This window comes from Canis aureus, chromosome 11, assembly GCF_053574225.1.
Source record: "Canis aureus isolate CA01 chromosome 11, VMU_Caureus_v.1.0, whole genome shotgun sequence".
Classification (NCBI taxonomy): domain Eukaryota; kingdom Metazoa; phylum Chordata; class Mammalia; order Carnivora; family Canidae; genus Canis; species Canis aureus.
The window spans coordinates 16,280,290-16,302,027 of record NC_135621.1 but is presented as its reverse complement, the minus strand read 5'-3'; the positions used below and the strand labels follow the sequence as shown (position 1 = coordinate 16,302,027).

The 21,738-nt window shown below is 37.8% G+C and overlaps 1 protein-coding gene across 1 annotated transcript in view; it reads right to left on the bottom strand.

Annotated features, from left to right (window-relative positions):
• Window positions 1-21,738, bottom strand: part of TRHDE (thyrotropin releasing hormone degrading enzyme) — a 371,785-nt gene that overhangs the window by 33,976 nt on the left and 316,071 nt on the right. The window contains exon 13 of the mRNA XM_077913853.1: window positions 2,156-2,303. Within this exon, the coding sequence (XP_077769979.1) occupies window positions 2,156-2,303 (148 nt within the window). The remainder of the gene's footprint in view (window positions 1-2,155; window positions 2,304-21,738) is intronic.

The following is a 21,738-nucleotide window of genomic DNA, read 5'->3' as shown; positions in this document are numbered from 1 at the left end:
ACAATTAAAATATTTTCTAAATGTACCTACTTTAAAATGTCAGCAGCATTATGGGCATGCTAAATGCTCTAATTTTATTCCGCTCAGTATTTCAAATACAGAAAATAAGGATAAAATACAATTACAATGGTCGACATCTACCCTTTATTTCCTATTGATTCAAGTAATTTGCCTTCTAGTCAATATTTTAGATGATTATTTTTGTAGCAAAGCAAGGAAACTGAGGAATGTCGACAATGAAACCCACGCACACACATATATGCAAATGTATGTAGATTTCGCTGGGGGGAGCGGGGAAGAAGCACCTAACATTTATGCATTTCCTGTGAATAAAGCACATTTAATGCAAAATTGCTATGTAAGCCCAGCATTGTTGAATCTGACAGACACCGAACCCTCTTTACTAAAAAATATGGCATTTCAAAATTAACAATCCATTGAGCACTGGGTGTTATTCTGTATGTTGGCAAATTGAACACCAATAAAAAATGAATTTATTATTTAAAAAAAAACAATCCATTGAGCTAATGATATATTTAAATATTAGCAGCAATGTGAAATAGGCTCTCCTCACTTTAATGCAGTCCTTGAATTTTGTCAAAAGAATGGAAGCACTGAAATTACAGTAAAAGCAATTCTTAACTTTTACTGAAATTGAGGGATCTGACGCAAAATACTATTTCAAAGGACAAACATATACAAAAATGCAGTCTACTTGTACGGAGGTTTAACACTGCAGTGTCTCTGTTAGAGAGACAAGAGGAGTGTAATAAGGCTTTCCCTCGCAGACCAAAGTCACACCGTGTGCGTGCTGATACATTTTTTTGCCAAGTCTGTTGTAAGGGATCAGACCAAACTAATGACAATGAACAGTCAAGCTAGGATTATTCCAATTAAAAAGGAGATATATGTTAAAACAGAGGTGTCTGCATGCAAACTTAGAACAAGGAGACAAGAGGCAACTCTGATGGCTACCCAACCATGCAGAGGGTGCTAATAAACCGATTTCATGCCACGGCAATCCAGACTCAAGTAATCCCAAACGTGGAGGTTAATTAGCAGAGCCAGTGTGTCACAGACAGAGGATAGTTTTATACAACACAGGGCCAACTCCCGAAGGGAGCCACACCGTGCTCAGGACGGGCTACAGCTCCCGGAGGCAGGGGCCCAATGCAAAGCCTCAGTGGTGGCAAATTGAACTCCACTTAAAAAAAATTATTTATTTATTTATTTATAAAATTTTAATTTAAATTTTAATATATAATTTATAATATATAATTTATTTTATATATTTATATATAAATATTTTTATGTATTTATATATAATATATAATTTAATTTAATTTTATATATAAAAATGTTATATATAAGATTTTTATATATGTGTGTGTATACACATACATATATACACACATATATAAATACATACATACATAAATATATATACACACACGCATATATAAAAGAAATTTAGGAATCAAAACCCATGAGCCATACTTAATCCTAATTTTATTCCAAACAGTCATTAAGTTAGATCAGGTGGGGTCCTCCGTGAAGTGTTGGCTCACCAGGCCTCAGCTTAGGAAAGCTGGTCAGGTAATGTTTTGAAATGTTTGTCATGTCTTGGCGTCTATTTGGATTATCTATTGTTTGCTCTCCTGTGTCCCCTTGGACCCAATTATGAATGGGCTCTCGCCTCGATGTTGATCTTATCCCTGTTAATTAAGGAAGTGAATTGAATTCACTCTGCCCTTTTGGATAAAAATAATGACTAAGAATCTTTACTGAAACTGTCTACATTCTGTGAAGATCTCTGGGATCCCTGTACCGGGGGTAAGTCCTCTGTGAGCACAGAGCCCTTTAACTCTTGGAAAGTAAGTTTGAACTTTAAGGATTTGCCATGTATATTTGTTCTTGAATTCTGAGGCGTTTTAAGCTTAATTGACACTTTCGGGCCAGAATCAAAAAAAAAAATTAGCTTGTATTACATTTATTCTTCAAGTAATTGTCATCAGCGTTGCACGGAAAATCAGGACAAAAAATGATAATACAGATGAGAAGAGACACAAATAAGTCAAGGCCAGTTGTATAAAGTGGAAAATGAGAAAACAGTTCATCATCTGAAAATAAGAAGGAAGAAAATATGTCTTTTTACATTGAAGACGTTGTATTTCTCCATGCGGTCCAGTAATTTATCAAGGGGGTAAAGAGCTCGGCTGGCAGCGTGCCACGGAAGAAAATCCTTCTCCTCGGACAGGTATCTGATAATCTCCAGGGGGATATGCTGAGGCAAATAGCCGGCCCTGCGCAGTTGAAAAAGTTAATGTTAACTATATGCAGAAAATATACATGATGATGCAAAAATGAAGATTTTACTTATGCAAAGAAAGGGCAGAAAGCAAGATTCATCACAGTATAAAGAAGCCATACTCAGGCTATAAAAATAAAATTACTCACTTTTTAAATATAGTCCTACTCAGGGTACCATGTGCCTTAATATATACAGAGCTAGAGAGTTAAGAATTTACATACACAAAAATATCAGAATGCATTTTTTTTTTTAAAAAAAGCAAAGAATTCCAGACTTTGAATCGAATCAACTCTAGCTATTTCCCTTCACAGAGACTCTTCAGAGGTCACATGAAATTGAAAATAATTGATTACTGAAATGCAATTTTAGTTTCTCAATGCATTTTCTCTGCTCTTCGTGTAGGTTCTGTGTAATATTTAATGCTGATTGTTTTCAAGGGAATAATCAAACTAAAGAGGCGACATACAGTTTTGACTGTATCTATGTCATATTACAATTTGAGCGTTTTTCAAAAGAAATGGTTTCCATAACACCTATGAAAATCTCAGTTATATTTTAATAGAGTCCAAATTCAAAAAAAAAAAAGTTGAAAGAATAGGCTCTTCCTATTTATTATTTTTCTTTCAAAATCTTTGACTGTGTCACCTTGGGGACCAATGTCAGAGTCTTTGGAGAATATGAAACTGCAGGTTTTTAAAAATGATCTGAACACATGTTGTCCATATTTAAAGAGTATATATCCAAAAAAGGGTCCAAAAAGAAGTGTATATCTCTGCTCCCCAGGAGACTGCATATAAAATCCTTGCAAATCAAAGCAATATAAATGACAATCCGCCGTACATTAAAAGATGGTCTGTCTTAGCCTCGGTGTCCCTGATGCATACGCATTGTAACACTGTGTGTTTTGCTGTATTATTTTTTTTTTACATGAATAATCAACGGAACGCAGACTTTTAACACAGGGATCAGGTAAATAATGAAAGCAACCAAAGCCTGCTTATCTCCTTTATCTACTTTTCACACTGTTGTTCTTTTGTGACATTACAAAATTAGACATAGGCCTTTTAATTCGTGCGTGGGAGACAGTGGACAGGCAGGGAGCAAAGCCTTTGCTCCTCTCCACTTAAGTTTGCCAGATTATCTAACTCTTACTGTGACAAGCAAAAGTCACTCGACAGGAAACGTGCGGCAGGTTTGTGATGGTCATGAGAAAAACCAATTCTGAAGGCTGCGCTTCAGCTTTCTCCAATTTTTTTTTAAAAAATGAACGTGTGTCACTCTAAGGATTCTGGTTCACTCATGGGCCCATCAGCCACAGTCAATGTCTGCTATAAACACAAATGGGGGGACTAACCCCAAATTTCCACATAATTTCAAAATTTCCTAGAGCCCTTCAGATTTAGATTACATCTAGACTTAGGCCACTTTTCCTGTACAGTTGCCATTTTGAACATCCTTGCAGAAAAAGCATGAATTTATTGGCTATGGCAATGGCATTGAAATAAGGAATTTTCCCTTTGTTGTTAGGGTAGCACAGCACCTCAATAACAAGTACATTTTGCTTTTAAGAGCTTGCTACCCACGGGGGCGCTCGGGTGGCTCAGGGGGCAGGTGCCTGCCTTTGGCTCAGGCTGTGATCCTAGGATCCCGGGACCTAGCCTCCCTTCCCTCATCAGGCTCCCCACTCAGCACGGAGTCTGCTCATCCTTCTCCCCTTGCCCCTGCCCCCCACTAGCATGTGCACAGGTGCTCTCTCTGTCAAATAAATAAATAAAATCTTAAAAAATATCTGCTAACCACTGAAAAGGCAATATAATTTTTTAAAGATTTTATTTATTTTTTTGAGACAGAGAGAGAGCACAAGCAGTGAGGAGGGGCAGAGGGAGAAGCAGACTCGCCACTGCGCAGGGAGCCAGATGTGGGACTCATCCCAGGACTGAGACCACGACCTCTGCCTCCTGAGATCATGACCTTAGCCAAAGGCAGATGCCTAACCAACTGAGCCACCCAGGTGCCCAGCAACATAATTTTTTTAAATAAAAATAATGACTTGGCTTTCCTCCCTAAAAGAAATATACTTTCCAATATTTCAGATTTTGTCATTTTTTCCCCTGAACTTTTAATTCTAAATATTAATTGGCATGATCATAAATTTATAATCTATATGCCATGGGTTATATAACTTTAGAATTGTAGATGATTTATATAGAAGCCATTGTTCTTTTGTTGCAGAAATAAGAAAAATAATGCAGAAAAAAACAAACAAACAAACAAACAAAAACCCTTGAATGAGCAGCTAACTTACTATGGATCTTCCAGTAAGTTTGGAAAATCTAGAGCTGTTGGATTTATTTTATTGCAGATTTAAACATACTAGCCTTAGGTCAGTTACAATTTATCGCATTTTACTTCATCGCTGTAAATTGATAGACATTATTCAATGACTTATGCTTTGTAGAAAATATGACTAAAGAAGATGACAAATAATGTTACGGAAGAGACTTGGATTTGAGAAAGAGCTGGGAACTACTAATGCATCCGATGGAATTAGACAAACACATTTATGTGCCAAGCCTCAAATTCCTCATCTGTGAAATAAGACATTTGAAAAGGAGAACCTCTTTTTAGTTCCCAAAACCTTTTATCCTAACTTACTTGTCTACAATTTAAACTGCTGAAAAAACATTATAAGAATATGGTCATATTTTATTTGTTTAAAAATCTGAAAAAAAGGGGCACCTGGGTGGCTCAGGTCATGACCCTGGGGTCCTGGGATCAAGTCCTGCATTGGGCTCCCTGCATGGAGCTCGCTTCTTTCCTCTGCCCGTGTCTCTGTCTCTCTCTGTGTGTCTCTCATGAATAAATAAAATCTTTTTAAAAAGTCTTTTTTTTTTTTTCAAAAACTTTTTAAAAAGTTTTCGAGGAATTTTTTATTCCTCATTCTTCATCGTTTAATATGTATAAGTCTAAGAGGCGGGGCTTGGATCTAGGTTTGAGAAGACATCTGACACAGTGTGAAGAAAGTAAAAGCAAAGCAAGCCTGATAGAAGTTCCAAAATAATGACAAGCCAAGTAAAGTATTCATTAAATAGGGAAATAGAGCAAGTTCTGTTTTGAGTGCTTATGGCAAAAATTGCTGACTGCTCACCAAAATCCATGCTCTCCTCTACTTCCTAGAATAGATGACAATTCCCACTCTCGGTGGTTAGGAATGGTTATGCATCTAGCCAATGGAGCATGAGTGCTCATCACTGGCGGGTTAGCCCACTGTCCTCTCCCATTAGCTCCTCAATATCCTTTTTCCTTGAAATGAATCTCTCAGGGTGACCTTGGAAGTCTTTTCCTGAATATGTCAGAAACCCACCTGGGCCTCTGCATCATGGCACGCTCAAGTACCAGGTCTCACGCCCATTGTTACATGAGCGGGAAAACCACGTCTACTGTGTTTGGTCCAAATATATGCTTGGGCCTATTTTTTAAAGCAATTAACCTTCTCTAATGCAGCCCTCAAATAGAATAAGAAACAGATTACATTCAAATTGCTCTCATTTGTGTTGTTACAAACATATGTAAGCAATTACCTACTACATAATTCAATACACTCACATTTAGCCGACTAGATCAAACTATGTAGCTCCACTCAATTGGACAAGATGATCAGCTTCATTACAGAATTAAGACTTGCAAGAGATAATGTTGGTGAATAAGTTACCTAGTTTAGATATGTGTTTGTGTAATTGGCTGGTAATGATATCTGTGATTACTACTACTGATAATGCGATCAATATGGGGGAAGTGTGTAGACTCCAATGAATGGAACACTACATTAGCTCCAAGTAATTGGCCCAGTAGGGAGCACATTTAGGGTCCTGATGCCAAAATGCAGTCGCCCAGGATCGGCATCATCACAGAGAAATGTTGCTAACAAAATAGGGGGAAAATAGCAAATTTAAAGAATATTTCATGTACAGCTAAGTGTGTTTTGTTGATACCTAAGGAAGCATTTATAGACGACATCTAACTTCTGTACTATTGGGGTATAGGTTGGCATAAGAAATAGTTTTTTGGGGGGGAGGAGGTGCCCGGATGGCTCAGTCAGTAAGCAACCAACTCGTGATTTTGGTTCAGTTCATGATCTCAGAGGTCATGGAATCGAGCCCTGCATCAGGCTCCTCATTCAGCGGGGAGTCTGCTTAAGATTTCCTCTTTTCTTCTCCCTCTGCGCCTCTCCCCACTTGTGCACTCTCTCTAAAAAATAAATAAATCCTTAAAAAAGTAACTTAGGAATCACAAAAAAGATAACGAGGAAATGAAACAAATGAGGAAAGTTAAGGAAATAGATAAAAGATTGCCCATATGCACCTGTATCGTTTCTCTTCCCATCCCGTCCTCCTAAATACACACACACCCTCTCCTCCTTCTTCCGTTTACTAGAGCTTATAATGAAATATATCTTTAGACATATGAGAGTATATTTTTTATAAGAAGAAGATTAAAACCAGACAATATTAGCTGTTTTTGAAATGCACTGGTCTTGGCTGGCTTTGTTTTCACTTAAGATCCAAAACTACTTTTTAAAGACTGCTCTGAATTCTGTGAATGTTAACTCTTGAATTTACTGAGATGGGTGGCTTGCACACAAATAACCTATTTTATGAGGTTTTTTTTGAAAAGCATTTGGCTTCTGGGTGCTTGAAACATGGGAAAAAAAAAAAAACCAGCACCATCAGACTCTTCAGAGCATCATACCCCAGGTTTCGCTAATTGAATATTCATTTAAAACCAATAAATTACCTACTACATATTTCACAAAATGTACCTGTCTCTTAGGGCACAGATTTTTAAAGCAATTACTGAAAGGCTTAATTAAAAAAGTGTACAATTTTATCTATTACCTTTTGTTATTCATTGTTAAAGGCTTTTATGTGTTCTTTGTGGGAAGATCGTAGGACTAGAGACTGGAAACTCCAGTAGTCCTCAGAGCACCATGGAATAAAAAGGGAAAGACATGGGAGAGGTACCTCTATCAACCAACTGTCTATCTGGTCAGTTCATAGGGAAACTACGTGACTCAGGGATTGGAGAAATGTCTGCAGAGATGGAAAAGAAGTAATTTATTTGTAGCCCCATGAAATTAGAACCCCAAAAGCTGCACAACATAGAGTTCTCACAGCCCCCCTCCTTTCCCCGTTCCTACTCTTCCAGGAAGCCTTTTTCCAAACGGACTTAGGCTCCTATTTTCTGGACTCACATAACACCTTGATAACAGCGATCTTTGTGATAACTATCATGATGGTAATCATAATTTTATCATAACATTATCTTTCTCACTCAGGGGGCTTAGCTCTTTAAGGAAATGAAGCACTCTTTGCCTGTCTTTGCATCCCACAGCCTAATGCAGAGTCAAGTACAAAATAGATGCTCAATAAATGTTTTTTTTACACTAAGTTCTGGCAATAATGTCATTATTCTTAAAAATAGGAGCACTTTACAAGCATATTATAACTTTAATATAGGGGCGCCTGGGGGGCTCAGCAGTGGAACATCTGCCTTGGGCTCAGGGCATGACCCTAGGGTTCCAGGATCGAGTCTCGCGTCAGGCTCCCTGCATGGAGCCTGCTTCTCCCTCTGCCTGTGTCTCTGCCTCTCTCTGTGTCTCTCATGAATAAATAAGTAAAATCTCAAAAAAAAAACCCTTTAATATATACATATATGTTTTATAAATTAAGCATTTTCTAAGGTTAAAAATACCAACTAGCAGGATGGGAAAATCCCACTGAAGTGATATTTATAGTATTTTTAGTCACTTTGCTTATTAACAGTATACACGAGAGAAGGTAAGAAGGCCATTGCTATCTACCTAAGTAGCTTTGAATAAGCTAGTTTATATCCAAATAAAATAGCTTTATAGCCAGGGAGAAAGCAAAAGTATTGTATAAGCATCTCTGTTCTTTTTTTTTTTTTTTTCCTCATTGGCAAATGACTTCCATACTCTCCTAGAAGGAACAGCATTGTTTTAGACCATGTACCTGGTAAATTGATGGTGGGTTTGGAAATCTCTTCTCTGGTGGGTCAGTAAATCACCAAGGATGAACTACATGATCCCTAGGGTCCCTTCTTTAGGAAAGATCTGAAGATTAAAAATAAAGCATCCAGAAATAATTTTTTGTGACTTGCACCATCACCCCCACAACCAGCCTTTCTTCCCTACACACACTTGCTTCCTTATTTCCAAGTATAATTTCTCAAGAAATCAGACATTGTCTAAATACAGGGAACCTCTGGATACTCAATCATTTTAAAAAGCAGAGTCAGTTTTGGTCATTAATTGGAAGAGTTAACAGATAATAGCTATTCACCTGAAATGAAAAACATGCTTAGATTTATGGCTAAACTTTTTTTTTTTAACTATTAACGTAATTCAAGCTATCATACGTTGAGGATTTACTGTGTGGCAAGGTGTTAGGAAAGATGGTCTACGTGGGTTTTAGTTTACTGCCCTTAAAAGCTCCAGGCCCAGTGCTATTAAGTGCCCCCACCCCTTCTCTTAGGTAAGGAGGCTACAATTTAAAGAGGATAAGGCACCTGCCAAGCTCACTTGGCTAATAAGCGATAGAGCTGGAGCTGAAAGCCAAGACCGATGAGAGCACCTCCCTGATTCGCCCACAACCCTCCCCAAATGCCACTTTGAACCGGAGTTGGATGCTTTCTGTCTCCATCCCTCTAACACGTGTTTTGGTGTCACTATGACAGCAGGTGTCCTGCCAAGTCCGGCGTGTGAGGACACACACGATGTGGACCGTGAGCTCTGCAGGGCAAGCAGCGGAGTTAGGGGCCGGGAGGCTGAGGCCAGGCACCAGCCAGGCTACAGGGCAAGAGCCCTGGCCTCCTGGCACACAGCATGGGCAGGAGGCCTCAACCCAGGACAGATCCAGGTTGGAGGACATGCCAGGAGGCCTTCATGGCTGGGGTTGCGGAGGTGGCCGCTGCTGGGTAAGGAGAGCCCTTCAGCAGGAAGGCTGCGGGGGGGTTTCCTGGGATGATGGAGCCGCTGCAAGCTCAGACCCGGGAACGATAGGCCCCGAGTTGTGCTCTGAAGCACGGACTCCAGCTGCTGCAGAGAGACCCCCACTATGCCATGTGGTCCTCCCAGGTGGGACTGGAGCACCATACGATTCCCTAGCTGGCCCCTGCCCATGCAGGCTATGCTTGCTAGAAGAGCATGCACCTAGGGGGTGAAGCCACTGACGTCAAAGCAGACAAGGACTTTTAAAGCTACTCACGAGATTTGTTTCAGAAATAGTTTTTTTATGCAGGTTATCGTGGGGGGTGGGGAATATTCCAAAAGCTCAATCCCTGCGTTAGTTATCGTTACTCAATTGCTAGACAACAACAAACGACAACGACTAGTATCTGATGATATGGGGAAAGTTACTGCGAAATTGCTCAGGCAACAAACACATTTTAAGAGAATATGTACTTTATATATTGGAAGCTGCACATTCCACTTTGGGTTAATTAGTGGATTTATTCCAGAATTTAAATACAGAAAACAGCCTGAAAGACCACCAGGAAAATAGTCCATATTGCTTTTGATTTCCATGGAAAATACAATGTTTAATTAAGTTTGGTATGGAATCCTGCTTCCTGGGCAATGGAATTTTCCAGTTTTTACACAGCCACAACAGTAGTGAAAAGAATTTAAAAATCCAGCAGGATTTTAACTGATATCAGGATATCAGATCGTTAGCCAAGAAGTTCATAAATCAATGGAGCTTCTAACCTCCTATTTGGCTCCTTTTTTTTGAGAAATGTGTGAATAATAGGGAACCAGTAAAAAGAAAGATAATACTGAAATCAAACCACTTAAAAATAACTGGGAGGTGCCTGGCTGGGCTCATTCAGAAGAGCATGAGACTCTTGAGCAAGTGACATTGAGTGTAGAAATTATTTAAATAAATACTTTTAAAAAGTCTTTAAAAAAATAACTTGCTATGCATCCTCTTGTCTAGTTATATCAAAAGCTTTGCTTCTTGTATAGATTTTATCATGCTCTACATGAAAGCCTCACATTTTACTTATAATAATTTTCCATATTATTAGGAATTCCTCATGATTACTTTTGGATTCGTTCTAGCCACACTCTGTGGGAAAGATAAATGTAGTTCACTGTTGAGTGTTCGGGGCATCTATGAGTAGCAGAGCAAGGACCTCTTTGTGCACAATGCTTTCCTGTACTCCGAATGATTTTCTTTGGATGGAACACCCAAGTTGGAACGGTCATGCTAAGTGTTATAGCATGCTGTTATTCTTGGCAAATCTAAGTTAGTTCATGTTTTCAGGCTTCATCAATCAGCAGTTGGCGTAAGGAAAAGGAAGACAGGTGGACAGTCCCCGTGGGGACCAACACTGCCGGCCCCTTTGCCAAGCGCTGTACATGCGTTGTTATTAAATCCTCATGACAATCTTCTGAGCTTAGCAACATCACTATCCCCATTTTACTGATCCAAATTCAGGCTTAAAATTCTACCCCCATCTCCAGGATCATATGGCAAATAAGGGTGGTACTGGTATTCAAACCCTGTCTTCCTCCACCAATATTCTTATTACTATACCAAAAAGGCTTGGCGGATCATTTTGTATTCCCTTTCTCATCTTCTAGTAAAAGGAAAAAATGAGAAGAGGAATTTGGGCACATCTAGTGGGGATAAACTCTGGAGGCCTTAGAAAGGAAACTTGATGTAATAGAACCTACTGAGAAGGAGAGAATAGTTTGGTTCGTGGCTGTGACTTTGAAATGGGACGTTGAGTGAGCTTTTTGCTGATATTGCTTTTAGATTTTGGTCATTTGGGGCCACTTCTGGTAAAACCACTTTATTCAGCATGGCACCTAGTTCCCTGGGTTCTTTGGGTACCTGGTCTAATCTCCATAAGACAAGAATTCTATTAGCCCACACTCTGGCCTGGAAAGACTGACTCCAGTTAGTGGCAACATGCCTACCATAAAGAGGGCATTGCAATAAAACATGGCTTTCAGAGATATTGCTGATGCAGCAAAACGAGAGTACTAGAATGTGGTCTATCAAAGAAAGGGAGGGGTATTCATATCCAATTACAACCTTTATTTTTTATTGTTATTATTTTTTTGTATTTTTTTTATTGGAGTTCGATTTGCCAACGTATAAATTAAAGGTCGTAATTGCCTTTCACTTAATAAAAAAAAAAAAATAGTGAAAGGCAATTACGACCTTTAATTTACATAAGAGGAAGTATTTCAAACTACAGAAGATATTTTCCATCTCAAAGTCTTATAAGAAAGGAAGAACTGAGGTTATGGGAAGTTGTGGGCAGGTCATTACACAGACTGAGAGGGCAAGAGTGAAGACTTGAGTACTGACATACAGACCAGGGGTGGGGTGGGGTTGGGAAATCACTTTCTGGATGTAACTGTAAGGCATACTCCTGGGCCTGGTAGTGTGCCTCATTTAGAAACCTCAACGAGGACTCTTAAAACCAAGCCAATCTCATTCCCAGTCTATTCACAGAGGTATCGTTGCATATATTCAGCCGTTATAATTCCAAACATAATTTTCTAAACGTACAGCTAAGGTCTGAATTTTAGACTGACACAACAGGAAATAATTAAGCAGGCAGATTCAGTCCAAAACGGATGCATTTTTAAAACAAAAACACTTTTTGAGAGTATAATCAAGCCATGCAGAGAGAATAATGACTCACGTTGGAAAGGTTTTAGAAGGGCCAACAAGTGTTATAAAGGGAATCTAACAAGTACAAAGTGACAGCAACCCATTAAATCTGGGCTATGGTCTCATTCATTTGGGGAATATAAAAAATAGTGAAAGGGAATAAAGGGGAAAAGAGAAAAAATGAGTGGGAAATATCAGAAAGGGAGACAAAACATGAGAGACTCATAACTCTGGGAAACGAACAAGGGGTGGTGGAAAGGGAGGAGGGTGTGGGGTGGGGGTGACTGGGTGATGGGCACTGAGGGGGGCACTTGATGGGATGAGCACTGGGTGTTATGCTATATGTTGGCAAATCAAACTTCAATAATAAATAAATAAATAAATAAATAAATAAATAAATAAATAAATAATCTGGTCTCTGCAATCAACTTGAAGAAACTCATGGTCAAAATTAGTAGAACATTTTGAATATTTATAAGAATAAAAACTGCAACATAATTAAACTATTCAAATATACTTGAATCCATACGACAAAATGGTACCTAACTAAAAACAAAACAAAATAAAATAATTGGTCATTGTGGAGCATGCTAGAGGACTGGCTCATTAGTTTTGAAACTAAAAAATACAGGGAAACATTCAGGCATTTATTTTGCCTTTCCTTAAAAACTGTATCACTGAATCACCAAATAGTAAGGGAGGGCAAGTTTCTCTGGAGAGAACTATTTTGTTTAAGAATGGAAAAAGAATCAGTGAATCACCATTTTGCAACCTCTAGTAAGTCAACAGATTTAGGCATTGAACAGCAACAGCTGCAAATGTCAAGAAAAGATGACTATTTCTTTTACGCATTCATAAAATGTCAACTGTGAAGTAAACTTGCTAAAAATGTGAACTGTGATGGATCAAGGCCCAGATTTGATTACCAATTCACAAGCAATAGAGAGGACAGAGGAACATAGGAAGGTGTACAGTGAGGATGCAGTCAGCAAAATCCAGACAGTAGGAACTGTGTAGGACAAACAACCTCATTCCTCACCAATTGGGAAGAATTTTTTTGAAGGTGAAGGGGAAAATCAAGAGAAATTCAATCAAGAGAAATTTAATCTCTTTAAAAGAGATTGAAAAGAGACATCAATTAATCACAAAGCAGTAATATCATTTGGCTCCTAATTTGAAAAAACTGTAAATAAAACTTGGCATTAATGAGACAATTGGACAAGTAAACACTTCCTAGATTTCGATATGATTGAGGAAATGTTAATTTTAGATCACCATGTTTAATAATGTCACTTGTTAGAGACATATAGTGAGAATTATTTTTATGGAATGATGTCATATCTGGAAATCACTTCAACATGGTATGAAAGGCCGGATGGAGATGTGGGTGAAATAAGACTGACCATGAGTTAATCATTGCTGATGCAGAGCAATGGATATACTCTTCTACTGGCTTTTGTGTATATTTGAAATTATTCATAATAAAGAGCTTGGAAAAACAAAAGGAGGGACTGTGTATCCCTAATGTACATCAAAATGCCTTCATATTGTCTGTGTTTAAAAATATATGCTGAAGGGGTGTCTGGGTGGTTCAATCAGTAGAGCAAGCGATGCACAATCTCAGGCTCATGAACTCAAGCCCCACATCCGGAATGGAGCCTACTTAAAAATAAATAAATAAATAAATATTTGCTAAATAACCAACTCAAGGAAAGCAACACTTCTAGTCTTGGTTTTCTTCTTTCCCAAATGAGAGAAATGGTATTTACCTCCCAGAGTCACCGTGAAAGCTAAAAGACAAGAAATGGAAGAGTATTTCGTAACCTGGAAAGGTCCATGGAAACGTGGAAGGCCTTCAAGGTGAAGAAGAGAATCCCACAACGACGGACTCTGCATTTGGATTCTGACCTTGATTTGTTCTTTCCACGGAGCTACTAAACCCATGGATAGATCCCAGCGCATTCATCTTCCCCTTTGGGACAAAGTACCAAATGGTAGCGTAATTGCCCAGGGAAAATTATTACTGTGTTCTGAATTATTTCCATCATAAATCCCAAACCAGTCAAACAGGCTGTGTCACAAAAACGACAGGGTTGCTGTACAGTGATGAGAATCCCCCATACAAGGGCCCATAAATCCGCGAGTATCACAACCCTCCAAAGTCATCCTGACTCGTGTGTTTAAATCAGAAGTGGGGAGCCGGGCAGGCAGCACGTTGGCCAACCCTGTGGAAACCATGAAAATGAGGTGATTTACGCAGCCATCAGGTGGAGAAATGTCCCATCATCTGTCTTACGTGGATCGTACAGAATGTGACAAGCATTTTGTTTGTTTTTCTTTACACATTTTCTAGTGAATCAAAGGAGAAAAAGTCTCTTTCATTTAGTAATGATAACAATCAACCATATTTCTCTTAAATTCCATCACAACTGCTCTTAGCATGTCAAAGAAATGATTTCTGGCAACAATCGTGAATGATAGAAAGGGATAGAGAAGGACACAACTTCTCTGTGTGCCGTGCTCTTCCTCCTTCTCTAATCTTAGTGAAATATTCATCTCTACTTACGGCGAAACGAAATATCTAATCTAATTCTTTATGATTTAAAGTGATATTTTCCTGCCTCTCAGAATATTACGCTCCATTCCAAATTAGAGTTAAAAGCCACTCAGTGGCATTGTAGATGAAATGTGGAAGGTAAAAATATTTTTTTATTACCAGCGAGATAGAAAAAGGACTTTGACTATATAATTCATTGTATAAAAAAAGGATTAGTATCTTGAAAAAGAAGAGAGCTGTACCCACTTGAAATCACCTTCAGGGAGGCAGGCATGTTAGTTAAACTTTTAGTTCTCTGTTTTCTTGCACAAGGGGGGCTAAGTGATAACCTAAAGAAATGAAGGACAAAGATAAACAAATTTGCCGAGCCACAGAGTATAAAATAAACGGTGACCCTGAAACAATACGATCAACTTATCTGAGAATTTGTACCCACAAAGAGTTCTGGATTTATCTGAGGAAATTTTCAGTTCTTGGAATTAAAATACATTAAAATTCCTTTGAGATCAGCCAACAAGTATATATTATAAGAACAGATAATCTGTGTCCTTTGGGACACTAACATCTAGACAAATTATAGGACTTCCAGGAACAGAGGTTAGGGAGGGATGTAGCTTGAGGAAGCTACTACCCACATCGCTCACAGTCTCTCCACTTTGCCCTCAACTTCCAGGGTCACAGAATCCTAAAGACATACTATTAATATTGAAATATCTAATTAATCCTGGATCCCCAGCTCAGAAATATAAGACTGTAACCTTTCCTTGATTTTCTTTAATGTTGATGATGTTCAAATAAAACGTAGGGAAAAAAAAGTAATGATAATGATGTTCTAACTCCTTAATGATGATTAACAATTAGAGAACATTAATGGTATAGATTTACTGTGTTCTAACAATGACACTCATTAATTTTAATAACAGTCCTATAGTTAAGTCCTTGCTTACTGGCTGAAAATTTACCCCTCATTACCACTCATAGGAAGAAATTTTTAAAGTTGAGGCATCAATGAAAATACAAAACAATAAAAAAGTACTAATTAATAATGACTATTTTAAAAATACTAGTGTAAAAATAAAATACTGTCTCTTCTTAGTAAGAATTATACGTTAAAAATATATTTTGCTAAAATGATCACATGTAGTTCAAAAATTGAAATTGTAAGATTTTAAAAATGAGAAATTTCTCACTAGTAAGAGAACCACTTTTATGAGGAAAAAAATCTGGAATCTTAATTTAGTAAAAATCATTATCATTATTATTTAATACATAATTCTAAGACAACAATAATTTTCACAGGAACCACCCATGTAATAATAAAAGGCAGAAATTTAGAAGAAAAATGACAGAGTGATGGGGTCTCTCAAAGAATTTGCAGTTTTAGAAAAATGACAGAAAACTGTCACTCCATGTGACTAAAATACTCTTTAAAAACTTAGATTTGCTAGTCTATCTCTTCAAAAGGAACTTTGTCTCAATTAAATAAAGCTATCTCAAAAGAATTTTTTTTTCCTATTGATTTATTCATGGTTAAATCTGTATCCTCTGTTTCCTGATATGGGATGAGAAAACCATCAGACTTACACTTTCTATTAAACTCCATGTCCCCTCTGGATTTTCACTTTCTGAATCATTTCTAAATTTTCTTGGTTTAAAGATTTGCCTTCTATTTTGTAAACATAATTCTCTTGCTTCTTATCCTTGGCTCCATGTGCAAGAGCATTCAAACCTCATCACCATTCTTTTGTGGACAAAGGGAAAGTTGATTGTATAAAAGATTTTATATTCTATCCACCGGAATACTCTTGGCTTGTAGAAATCTGAGTCAGTTTGAATTTTCCACTTTCTAGGTAACTTGTTCTGTTTAATTTTGAAGTTCAGGCTATTTATCAAGATACGTCTTGATGTTAATCCTTCTGTGTGTGTGTGTTGTTGTTTTCTTTTTCCTAAAACACAAGGTGCCCTTTCAATCTACATGCTTATGTCTTTATTATGAGAAAGCTACTCTGCATATGTCTTCAAATTTCTTTGTTTGCTTCTTTTTCATGAATATTAAATGTATGCACATACAGATACACCAACACACAAACACATTAGATGAGTCTTATTTATGGTATGATTTCCATTTTTTTTTTTCCATTTCATTGATCTCAACAATCTCCATGTCCCTGATGATGTTTTCCCTGTGTCTATGGAATTCTTACTATTTCTCACATGGCTTTCTTTCTTGTAATTCTAGATCACCTTCATTCCTTCTGCTGCCTTATCTCTTTTATATTCTTTTTCATGCTTCTTTAAACTCTTATCTCAAAAGACAAACCCCACTAAACCCCCACATTTCTTTAATTCTTTGAAATCACATAGATGGGTATATTTGAATTATTTGCTTGATGTTTTAGCTCTTCTGTTGTTATTATGATTTTTTAAAGATTTTACTTATTTATTTGAGAGAGAGAGCACAAATGGAGGAAGGGCAGAGGGAGAAGCAGACTCCCTGGGGAGCGTGGACTCCGACATGAGGCTCCATCCCAGGACCCTGAGATCATGACCTGAGTGAAGGCAGATGCTAAACAGACTGAGCTGCCCAGATGCCCCTGGTATTGTGATTCTTCACTATCATCCTTACTCCTCGGGATTTAAGGCTGGATTACATTTAAACAGCACTCGTAGCTGAAAAGGAAATTCCTATCCAGTAAAAACAGTTGCTGATAAGTTGTGGCTAAAGAGCAATCATGGTGCACAGGGTGGAGCAGCAGCAGTTTACGCAGGGTTCTTATTTCAGACCTGGCTCTAATCAAATCAGTAGTTCCATCTGTTTAGGGGCATATTTCTGCTCTGTAGCCCCGTTTCAGAATATGCTATATAGCTGTGTGATTCATACTTCGACCTTGTATACTGCAGGTTCTCATTGTGGTGATTTAGCACTTAATTGTTTCTCTCCAGCTGTCTCAATTAATGGTTGCCAAGCCAATCGCCATGTGTATTTCTTCCCCACCCCATTTCTGTCCTCTGCTTCCTGAAAAAACTGGAAGTTTGCATGTCTTCTCTTTAAGGCCCAAATTTGTTTCTTGTTCCTTCATGTGGAGAAAGATTCAGCAATGTAACCCATCATGCCTCAAGATTTTATTACTCAAAATAAGGCCATTCCCTCCAAGGAACTGTCTTCCATTTTTATAGGTTTCTGTGTCCCATTGAGGATCTGTAAATATCTGTAAATACTGTCATCTATTTTCAGAATCATTCTATATTTAGGTCCATAATTCATTGTATTTTTCATTCTTTTTCTCTATCTTTCTTCTTCTTTTTTTGGTTGCTGGCAGTTGGTATTAAGATGAAAATGGATATATCTTTCATGTGCTTCAACTGAATATCCTTTAAAAACAATGCAGAATAATTTTTTTAAAAATGGTCATGGCCATACAAGTCCTGGGAATGCTGTGTTGAAACCAGCACTCTCATCTATTCCAGTAGAACATTCTATTGGTATCTTTGGAGTCATCAGTTTGCTCTTGGCCAAATCCCTTTCTCTTTTCATCCTGAGAACATGACTAGACTTCATTTATCTGATTCCCTCAAAATTAGGTATTACTATGTAACTGATTTCCACCAGAGGAAAGTAGGCAAAAGTGATGCAAGTCTTCTGGACTGGCAATACATGAGGCCACTGTGTGCTTCTCCATGCCCTGTCCCCTTCTACCATATTGGAAGGGAGACAGTCCCAAGCTGACATGGGGCTATTTGTTAAAGATAACAACTCTGAGTCAAAAGGAGGTTTACTTGGTAGCAAATCTTTTCAAATAGAAACATAATGGAAGGGAAGAACCCAAGAGTCTAGCTCTCCTGTTGAAGGCTGATAAACTCAAGATACCCCCCACTATGAAATTGCCTGGAATAAAACAGGAAGCACACTAAGTTTTTAGGAGAGTTCAGTTACTAAAGATGCTATAATTTTGGACTCAAAGAATGTGTAACTGTTTAACTTAAAAGAATCCTTATGTACTCAAACTTCTATAAGCAGAAAATAGGGCATAAAGCTGCATGGCACCCAAGGAAGGTATAAGCCCAACACTCATCTATGTCCACATAAGATGATGGCAGAGGAAAAGTTTCCCAAAGGGCAGATCTAGAGAATACTAAGGAAACTTGACCAGGAAGCTATGCTCAAAAAGCAAAATCAGAATATAATTGAGAATTTAATCAGGAGTCTTTCACAATGGTTCCAATGTCTTCCATTGGAACTTATTAATTCATATATTTCCAGAGTTGATACATAGATCTTTCTGCTTCACTTGGAGATATTGAACTTTGAACTTTGGTTTGTATTCAAAATATAAAATTTCAGAATGTATCATTTGATTCCCCAGTTTGCTGACCAAGAATATAAAACAAACTTAAAACAGCATTTTATTTATTAAAAAGAAAAAAAATAGATGGCAACCTTATTTACTCCTCGTACTTTATCAAGTGAAGGAAACATTTTCCTTAGGATTTTCTAATATGGAAAAACAGTGTAGGGCTTTAGCTGGGACATTTGGAAACCAAAGGTAGATAAAGACAATGTTGATTCTAACTAAATATAAAAATATAATCACTGATGTTAAGCTCGGGTAATTACTAAGGGTAAACTAGTGGATTTTTTTTCACCACATGTTAGGTACATTACACAATCCACTTGTGGAAGACAGAATTGGTTAAGTGTACTTAATTTTGTTTGGGCAATTAAATAAATATTACCTGATAATTTTCTGCAATAAATGATTTTTGTGAGAATATTGTATTTCAAGAAAAAGAAGAGACTATAATAGTTTTTTTTATCTTTTTATCTCCTTAATTATAGCATGTAGATTAGGAGAAATAGCACACTAACAGCTTTAAAGAAGCCAAACATATAATTTATATTTTAGAATATATATTAAAACGTCTCATATATACTTCAGAATATACACACACAAAACTGTCTCTTACTTTTCCTAATCTAAGTACAAGTTGCTGTTGACTCATAAATACAATTAAAAAGGACCAAGAGAATTATTAACAGTTAAAAAGGAAAGCCATGCACTGTAATATTCTAAGCATGAATCCAACAATAAGAAATCCCAAGAGTTCTTCAGTTCAATGAGGTTTATTGGGGAGAGAAATTTGTATTTCCAGATCATCAGTAAATTCCCATATATAGCAATGTATAACTAGATACACATTATGTTCTCTAGAATGTCAGATTTTTACTTTCTGATAGCAATCTTATTAGTGATTTAATTCAGAGAAATATGGTTTAAAATTGAATCACAAAAAAAAAAAAAAAAAAGAAACTGGTTAGCCAAGGAAACATTTAAAATGGCCTTTCTATTGTGGCAGGTGACTCTAATTAGGTAAAGCTGAGATTTGGACATCCTCTATGTATCCAGAGATTTGGAATCTGAGCATGCTTCTCAACCCGAAACTGGGAGCAGATTTTCACATTGGCAAGGAGTTCCTTTTCTAAAACCTAAATCTTAAAAATATACTATCATTTAAAGTTTCTCATTCTGATCTTTTCATGTCCACTTTCCTCTTCTACATGTGCCTGTTGAAGTCATTTTATTTTGAGATCTCTTTGAAGACTATCCTGAAATACTACTGACTGCTAAGAAGCTTGAGATGGAGAGAAGTCAAGGAAGATGGTGGAGTAGAAGGACCCTAAGCTCACCTCATCCCATGGATACAACTAGATAACACTCATATCAGTGTAAACAACCCAGAAATGACCCAAAAACTGGCACAACAAACTTCGCAACTAAAGGGAGAGAAAGGCTACATCTGAGAGGGTAGGAAGGGCAGAGACGTGGTGGGGTGCTAAACAGATCATGGGCTGTTCATGGGAGGTGAGGGAGCCATGGGCATGAAGAAGAGAAACACTATCACACCAGGGAGCCTGCATGGGGAAGACAAATCCCTATAACATTTGTCTTGGAAAACTAGAGGGGCCGAATTTCATGAGTTCTTACAACCAGCAAGACCTAAAGACTGGAATTTTAAAAATCAGCAGGCTCCGTTCTCACATTCTGGAAGAGCTGGAGGGCAAGAGGAATCTGAGTCCCCATCCTCAAAGAGACAGAAGGACAAAGAGCCTATGGAGATGCACCATAGCAGCAGCAGGTTAAAAAATGGCTGGGCACACAGGAAAGGGTTATTTACCAATCTCAGAGCTTGTCCAAGAGGAGCTTCTCTGAGAGGCTTCCTCAGGAACAGAGGAGCAGGGAGTGCCATTTCCTTCCCCAACTCCCCAGCATAAAGTCAGGGCCACCTACAGGAATGATTAGGGTGTGAACATTCACTACCAAACCTTGCCAATACCTGGCTTCCTGACCCACACACTTTGTGTGGCCTTGGTCTTGGGGGTAGTAGCAGCAGTGGGCCCCTCCCATAAAAGACCAAAACACTCTTTTGCTAAAATTGGTCTATTAACATCACAGGAACCAAACACTGCCCACAACAGACAAAGAAAACAACTGCAGATGATTGGACTGAAGGAAAAGTGACCAAGACATGAGAGCAGGGTGCACACAACACACATAGGAGATATCCTTGAAGTGCCAGGTTCTGGTGAACAGCACACTGAACTGCAACGAACTATAGGATCTCTTCCTCATGAGGCCATTCCTTTCAAGAGCAGGAGATAAGCTGACCTTCCTAATAGAGTAATAGAGTGAGACAAAATGAGGAGACAGAGGAATATGTCCCAAATGAAAGAACAGGAAGAAACCACAGCAATAAACCTAAATGAAATGGATATAAGCAATATGCCTGATAGGGAATTTAAAGTAATGATCATAAAGATACTCACTGGACTTGAGAAAAGAGTGGAGGACATCAGTGAGACCCTAAACAAAGAGATAAAAAAAGAACCAATCTGAGATGAAGAATACAATAAATGAAATTAAAAATACACTAAATAGAATCAATAGGTTAGAGGAAGCAGAATAAAGATTTAGTGACTTGGAGGACAGAGTAATGGAAAGTAATCAGGCTGAGAAGCTGAGATAAAAAAAAAAAAGAACTATGAAAAATGAGAATAGACTTAGGGAACTCAGCAACTCCACAATACACAGTAACATTTACATTATAGGGATCCAGAAGAGGAAGAGAGAAAAGGGAGCAGAAAACCATCCTAATTATAGGAAGAG